The sequence below is a fragment of the Vicia villosa genome, linkage group LG2 (genome assembly GCF_029867415.1).
Source record: "Vicia villosa cultivar HV-30 ecotype Madison, WI linkage group LG2, Vvil1.0, whole genome shotgun sequence".
NCBI classification, from domain to species: domain Eukaryota; kingdom Viridiplantae; phylum Streptophyta; class Magnoliopsida; order Fabales; family Fabaceae; genus Vicia; species Vicia villosa.
In genome coordinates, this window is record NC_081181.1 from 166,368,411 (window position 1) to 166,376,653 (window position 8,243).

Consider the following 8,243-nt stretch of genomic DNA (forward strand, 5'->3'; position numbering starts at 1 on the left):
AGATGTGAATTATTCCATTCAAGTAGAAATATTTCTAAAATCCAATCTATTAAAGGGGTGAAAATTGAAACAATCGATTTTTAAAAAATAGAGAATCAAATATAATAAAATGATAACACCATAAAAGAACCGAAATACGATTCCATCTCGTTATTAGTCATTTTCTCCTAAAGGTAACTTCTCTCTTAGAGGTAACTTCTCTCTTGGAAGAGGTTCTGAGAGTTATCTTATGCCTTTTAACTTCATTTCTAAGAACTCCAACAGTGATATGAAGATTTGAGAAGAAAATCTCAACTAAACATGGATATCTTCCTTTTTTAGGGCATGCATAGAAAGGTGGATAGGTTGAGTTCTTCGAAGGTTTTAAAGAAACTGATTTCTTTGAAGTCTTCTAGATCCAATGTGTGATTTCTTACAAGGGATCGACTGGCAAAAATTTGAAAAAATATCACTTCTTGTTGTTTGGCGGTGAAGAAGTTAGAGAAGGGGCTAGAGAAAAAGCTTAACCTTTTGGGACTTATGATGATTTTGTAAAAACAATCTGACACTCACAATATAAAGAAGTCTTTCATAACACCTTTTGAAATCCTCATGACTAGTCACCAAGGATGTCAGCTTTCTCAATTCTTTTAGATCAGGATTCTTGAAACTGTACTTGTGAGTATTTCTCCTTACAATTTCCATGATTTCAAAATCTGCGGTGTTTGCAAAGAGAATCTCTAAGTTCCTTGAAACCCAAATAAAAAGGTTTTTCATGAATGCATTAGTATGCAGCAATCATAAACAAGATCAAAAATAAGGTTCAAAGGTCCAGCGTCACGAGCATGGGGTCATGGGTGAGAACCAACCACAGGATATGTACTAAGGATAATCACATGTACAACAAGGTTCTACAAAGTTCACAGAATCATAGTTTCATCTTTCGGATATTACCGGCTTAAACAATTGACTTGTCAGCCAACAATATTCTCAAGAGAAACTCGTTTGAGTGTAGTATCGCATAACAACTAAATCAGATCTACACCCAGATAGTCTCCGCACTATATTCTAATAAGGCCAATTTGGATTAAGGGTTCTAAGGTCCTTAGCTTCTCAGACTCTCAGGTTGAAAGTAATAATGCTTTCACAATTGGACTTGTTCAGCAATACCACCTTAAAATAGGCATCCACTGAGTTGGGGATCTCAAGTCAGCTTATTAAGGATTAACTCCACGTAATTCAAACATGACTATACAACCATCCTATCTTATTATGCACTCAAGTCTATGTATATGACTTGTCTCACTACGTAGAGATCACCAAGCACCCAAAAACAGACAAACAACAAAAGCACATAACAGCAGATAATAATATACACAAATAAACAAAAAATAGACTTCAACCACTTAGGAACTACTCCCTAGCAGTGTTGTCAGTCTGTCAGAGCGGAAAAATTTAGATTAAACTATTAATTAGACAAACAACAAAAGCACATAACAGCAGATAATAATATACACAAATAAACAAAGAATAGACTTCAACCACTTAGGAACTACTCCCTAGCAGTGTTGTCAGTCTGTCAGAGCGGAAAAATTTAGATTAAACTATTAATAAACTTAACTCTCAAATAAGCAAGAGTCACCACCGATCTTTATTGTTTGCAAAGGAATGGAAAAAGAGCGAATAAAATCCAAAGAAGTTTTTAAAACAAAACTAATAAAACAAAGAGAAAAGGGTACAGGGGTTAGTTGTGCAAGGGGAATGTATTAGCACCCATCACATCTATGATACTCCATAAGAACCTTTTAGAAAATTTGTGTTGTGAAATACAAGAGTTGTGTGCAAAAGATTGATGGGATGAGAAAATAAAATATTTTTATGGTTTTTTATTTATGCTCGACAAGACGTTACATCTTGTGCCTACACACCCTTTGTGTGCAATAGGGGAGTCGGAGCATTTGTAGTTCTGCTCACAAAAAACACTGGTTTGTTTTGATTAATTTTAAATGAAAAGACATTTTGTCATCTTAAGGAGAAAACTCAACTAATCAACCAAAAACGTATGAAAGATGGATCTTTGCATCACAATGAAAGAAGGGCTCTAACTTGGATAGAGATCAACAAGTATGCCATTAGCTCTTTCAAGTGGAAAAGAATCAACACCATGTCAATCAATATTATAAGAATAGGAGAATTACATCTTAACCATAGAGATGATTTATGTTTAATCTTTTAGAAAAGATTTTAAAAAGAAAAGCCAAATGGCAAAAGATTTGAATGAGGTTTAGTGTTTTGTTAGGAGAACTATCTCAAGTGATTTCCTTAGGCAAGGGATACTTAAACATTTTCTCCTTTAATTTTGAGAGAATTTTGATATGCCTAAGATGTTTTAGTATTTATTCAAGAAAAGATTTGACGATCACTTGACAAAGTCGAGGTTTATTATGAAAGAGTTCAAGTTTGAAAACAAGATTTTTTAAAAGAAAGAGGAAATTTTGAAATTTAAGATGGGCAAGAAATGAAGGGATTATCCTAAAGTCAAAATAAAAGCTAAGAACAAAAAATATCTAACCAACAAAGAAGCAAACACTTGACATGAAGTCAACATAAGCATTCCTTTCCTTTGGATTAAACCCACAAGTACCAGATAAACTAAGCCAAGTATCAGATAAGATCAAACAAGCCAAGCCAAAGTGCTTCAGATGAATCATAATGTATGAGAAGAATTTGTATCAGAAGACTTTGTATCAGATGAACTTGTATCAAATAAACTTGCATCAGAGGATTTACTTCAAGGTATCAGACAAAATAAACATGCATCAGATGAAAACAAACAGACAAATAATCAAAGGCCACAGAGAAATCCCAAAGTCTCAAGTACAATGAACCAGATGAAACCATAGGTATCAGATGAAAACTCCAAGCCAAGGGATCTATCCTAAGTCCAAAAGTTCAATTCCTTAAGCCATGGATAGTAACCAATAGTTGAAGTCCACAATCAAGTCTTTTTAGGATATTTCCTTTATTAGTGTTTTAAGACAAAAGATGAAATGTTCAAATGGACAAAAGGAGAATAACCATAAACATAAACATAAACCATAAACAAATAGTATGAAATATAATGCTAAAGATAAACTTGCATAAAATAAATAGAGTCGGAATACTCAATAAACTATATGAAGAACAAATGCTTAAAAAAGGGATGCAGCAAGGTAGACAAAAAAGGTAATTGAGTGATGAACCTAACGTATCCAACCTTATAGAATGCTAAGGAAAATGATGACTGAACAAAGTAGATGCAAGTATAACCAACTTACATCAGTGGGGATGATTGATTGGGAGTATGCATGCATTAGGAAATAAAAGAATGCTGTGGACGCAGGACTCTTTTGATTATGGAAATGATGCATGAGAAGATGACGAATATGATTTTCAAGATTTGCTAGTTGTATGTTTGGTTACTACACATGGATATGCAGTATTGGAAAACATGAACTTGAACAAAGAATGTGTTTTTTAATGCATGATGTATGAGAGAGAACCTTATATGATGTATGAACACTTACTATCAAAATTAAAAACTAGTGGGACATCAATTAATGAAATTGCTACAAGCAATCAGATCAGACTCCACACCAGTGAAAGTTGTAATGGTGTTTAGACTTTCAATCGTGACAATTGATACCCCCCTATAAAGACATACAACTCCTTAGGGTATAACTTGTTAAATGATTATTATAACACCTTACTATGAAGTTCAATATATTCCAATATACTCAATTAAGTCATTCACCACCTGTTTTTTGTGATTAGTAGACAAAATTTCCCAACAAATCTTATCAAATGATTACTAAAAAATTGGCTCCAATAACATCAAGGTATACGCTATATACAAACTTGCAAACGAAATCTCAATTTCAATGTACAGAAAAGGAAAACAGTTATCATAAAGTTGGCTCAAGCAGCATCAGAACTACAAAATTGTCTCCTGCATGTATGATTCGAAGTGCTAGTTTAGACTTGCCTATCAATAAGATTGAGTAGTTGATTTTCACAGATGATGTTCAAGAATCTTTGTCTTTCGGTATATTATGAGGCAGTCTGTTGAAAACATTCTCGTCAACAATTCTATAATGTTTTGAAAATTGGTGGTTGATAACTCCGCAACACTTATCTACATAATCTCCATATTTTCTGTACAATGCAGGGATAGTAATCATCATGAGGGTTCCTGTCACCATAACCAAAATACAAATGAGAACAAGAGTAATGGATTAGTACAGAATTTACGGTTCGTTAAAAAAAAGGTCTCAGTTAGAGACATCACAAATTCTTTTTAATAGATGGACTTGAATGAAAACATACCAATATAGGCGATTGTGAAGAAGGAGAAGATGCTGCCAATGACAGACAAGAGCCACAAACAAATCACCACCTGTTATGTAGAAAATGAACACTGAATAATGTTTTTCATTTTCCGAATTTCTTAGTCAGATGTACAAATTGAGGAGAATTATTATGTTCTCATTTCTAACGGTAAAAATTCATTGTTGTAGCAAAATAAACACTTGAGACATGAATAGTCATAACATATTAGATCATAAAGTTCTGTCATAACAGAACATGGAAGCAGTTATTGTTGAAAAACCAAATGATAATTTTGAGGGAATAGCTTTAATAGAAAAGATTCATGTAACATACTAATAGCGTATGTGTTGCATGAGCTCATCCCAAGTTATATGCAATCCTTGTTAAAATTTACAAGCACCTGCCTTTTATATCGTGAGAAGAGGCAAAGGAGCTCAAGAGGGGCTTAAAATCATATACTCACAAACGTATTTACAAGACTTGAAGCAAAATAACAATACTATCATTTGCCTTTTAAAAAAAAATTGGCTTTAGGGATAAACTAGGCTTTATAAGGTTTAGGTTGAGCATTACAAATAGCTTAGGTATAGCTGAGTAGGTTAGGCTTATTTAAGGCAATTTGTTATAAAAGTAGGTTAGGCTTATTTAAGGCAATTCTACACCTTAGAAAAGTAATCACTATTATTTAGATAATAATTCCCACATCAGCAATCCCTAAAACATTGTAACCTGAAACAAAACTTACTTTAAAAAAAACTCTAAAATCTTTGCCAATAGTGATGTCGTGAGCTATAAGAAGCACATTATTGATTTTCACCCGAAATGAAGCAGCAACGTTGCTAACCATCTCCTCTGACACTACTAGCTCCGGTAATGTTGGTGGTTGTCTGCTCAGGGAGAAAAGGATAACCAATAACATAGTGTTAGTTTTAAAATTGTGAAAAACATAATACAAGCACAACAAGGGTTACTAATCATACCTATTTCTAAGTGTGGCATAGTTAGAATGCAGAAACAATAGTACGATCAAAAGCAGCAAGACATCTGAACAAATTGTTAAGAATGGTAAATCAGTCCACTCGAATAGGAGCCAGGCAACCGTAGAAACAACAATGGCAGCGAACGAAACTTTCCACCGCTTCCACAGTAGAACATCGGAAACTATAATAGAGAAAAGAAAGGCAAACATTAGAACTAACATAAGCATATAATATTTAAAAAAACTGCAAGAAAGTAGAATGATGTTCCTCAGTAAACTTTTTCCAAATTTCTAAAGATAAATAGTTTAATTTGTCAAACATATATTGTTCAATTCAAATTAAATTTTAAACGGGAATAACAAACCTCGTCAAAAACAATTTTCAATTCCGAACCCAAACCATATTAAGATTAGACCAACAAAAAAGAGTAACCGAATATGCTGACTGATAACAGAAAGATGCATCAAATATGAACGGCCATATGTACACACATGGTAAAGCAAAGTATCTATATAAAGCGGAAATATAGATGATTCAAATGTCGAGCAAGGAGGATTTCTTTTTCTTAAAAAAGAAAGTTAATATTTGTGTATAACTAGATATATGCCTAGTGTGAACAGTTATCATATCAGGAAGTTACAACATTACCAAAGCTGGTCGGAGACTGAGCTTCTGACTCAGACATTAAATTGATTCTTCAAAATGGAAATTGTACCAACTAGATTATGTAGATCTGGATGCAACAAAATCAATGCGTTAGCTAGTTGAATTACTGCAATAATAAGCTTCACAATAATACAGCATCAAAATAATTTTCAAGCATTCAATCATCCCACCCAAATCCCAACAATCTTCCAAAAACCAACACAGGCAATACATCAGCATCCCCATGTTAGGGTGTGCACATGCAAACAAAGAAAATTAAGTGATTCAAAATTGAGTACCCTATGTATTTAAAATTTGCACCCTTAACCTAAACACACTCTCTCCTTCAATAGGAGTCTCTGATCTCTGAAAAATAAAAAGTACCCAACTAGGTTCTAATAAATTTCACAATAGTCCCTAAGGGGACACAACTGTCCTAAAAAACATTAATTTGACCAACATACACGATTTTTAAAGACCAATTCTAACAAATTTCACAATAGTCCCTGAAGGGACAAAACTATCCCTAAAAATATTAATTTGACCAACATACAAGATTTTTAAAGACCAAATTGATAGTATTTTTAAACAAGTGATCAGAGGTTCAACCCCTGACTTTTGCGTATGGAAAAAATCCGGTTACAAACGTTAGTGGAAAGTTTCTACCTGTAACAGACTCAGGGTCAACTAAGTCTTAACTAATAACCAAGTTTCCATCTAATAATAACTGTTTGTTTTAAAAAATATTATCCCCACAGACTCAAGGTCAATGATGATGAAACATACAAAGATTTTCCAAGAATTTGAAAAACAGCTTCAGGTTTAAATTACCAAAATCAAAATCAAAATCAAAACAATTATCCTAAAAAACTGAAACAATAATCAAGCAGTACAAAAAGTCATGATTCATGAATAACACAAGCTAGCAGCTACATCAAGATCATCATTTTCTTTGGCAAAAACAACTCTGCAAATAATAACAGTGACAAAGATTAACAAAAAAGAAAAACTTGAAATCACAAACATAGCTTCTGTACCTCAAAGATCTGATGAAAATCAAGATTAATTCCGAAAACGACAGTGGAGTGCGGAGAACGCAGAGCGGGAAGGTGAAAGGGAGAATCTTGAAACCAAAATCGGAGATGGAAAGGGAGAGAGTTGTAAAACCCTAAGGATTAGGGTTGAAATTGAAATGAATAGTTTGAATTGGATTCAGTTAGTTGTAACAAGAAAACTGTTTGGAATTAGGAACGTCGCATAGAAGAGTAATATTCCTTTTTCACATTTGGACGATGAGTTCTATTCTATTGGACTTTTTGAAAATTGTTAATAGAATTATAGAAAAAAGTTAAATATTTTAATTTTTAATGAAATGAGCACAAACTTTTTGAAAATTTTATTATTGCAAGTATTGGAAAAATAGATATTAGTCGTATTTCAATAAACTTTATCTTATGGAATCTACCAACATTTTATTTAGGAAATAAAGATGAATTTAATGGGATGTTTTTATATTAGTTTTAGATTGATATACAAAATCATCATTTTAGGACATAAATCTAATTTAGTTACAGAGGATTTTCTCAATCCACTTCTTAAAATTTGGGTTATAATTAGTGAATAAAATAAATTCTACTTTTTTTTTATTTTATATCCGTTTAAAGGTGATCTTTCTACAAAAGTTTATTGATGGTTGTCATGTTTGAAAATTTTGGTTGAATCTTCATTAAATTTTTGGAGGTATTTAAGTAAAGTTTAGCATAGAAAAATATTTTATGAGGCTTTATTTATCTATAATTTAACTGTGACAAATTTTATATCTTGTGCGATAGATTGTCTTACACGCCTTTTAAAGACCATGTTTCTAAATACAGCATTTTGATTTATATTATAAGTTTGCGTGAGTATATAGTTCATTCCATTTATATTATACACTCGTGGAAGTGTAGAAGTAGTTATAATATACACTAGTGTGAGTATATAGTTAGATTAGTTTTTTTTTTTACCAAATATAGTTAGATTAGTTAGTTTATAACTAAGTCTTTTAGTAGGTTAAGTTTATGTTTGGAAATCGATAAAAATTACAGGAATACCACATGATTTGCAAAAGCTATCAATAGTAGTTTAAAAAATCACGATGCAGAGGATGTGAATGCGCGACAGCGATAACCGACAATGATACCAAACACTCACAAAACTAACTAACTAACAAGTGATATGTTAGTTAGTTAGGTAAGTTGTTAACCAACAAACTATATAAATGTTGAAATT

General features: G+C 32.4%; 1 protein-coding gene across 1 annotated transcript; it reads right to left on the reverse strand.

Moving 5' to 3' along the window:
- Positions 1-3,943: 3,943 nt before the first annotated feature.
- Positions 3,944-7,284, reverse strand: LOC131652853 (reticulon-like protein B16). Its single transcript, XM_058922831.1, has 6 exons — positions 7,010-7,284; positions 5,976-6,060; positions 5,328-5,508; positions 5,093-5,234; positions 4,345-4,414; positions 3,944-4,210 (listed from the first exon to the last, which is right to left on the reverse strand). Exons 2-6 carry the CDS (start codon positions 6,010-6,012, stop codon positions 4,044-4,046), a joined length of 597 nt encoding a protein of 198 aa, XP_058778814.1. The 5' UTR covers positions 6,013-6,060; positions 7,010-7,284; the 3' UTR covers positions 3,944-4,043.
- Positions 7,285-8,243: the final 959 nt, after the last annotated feature.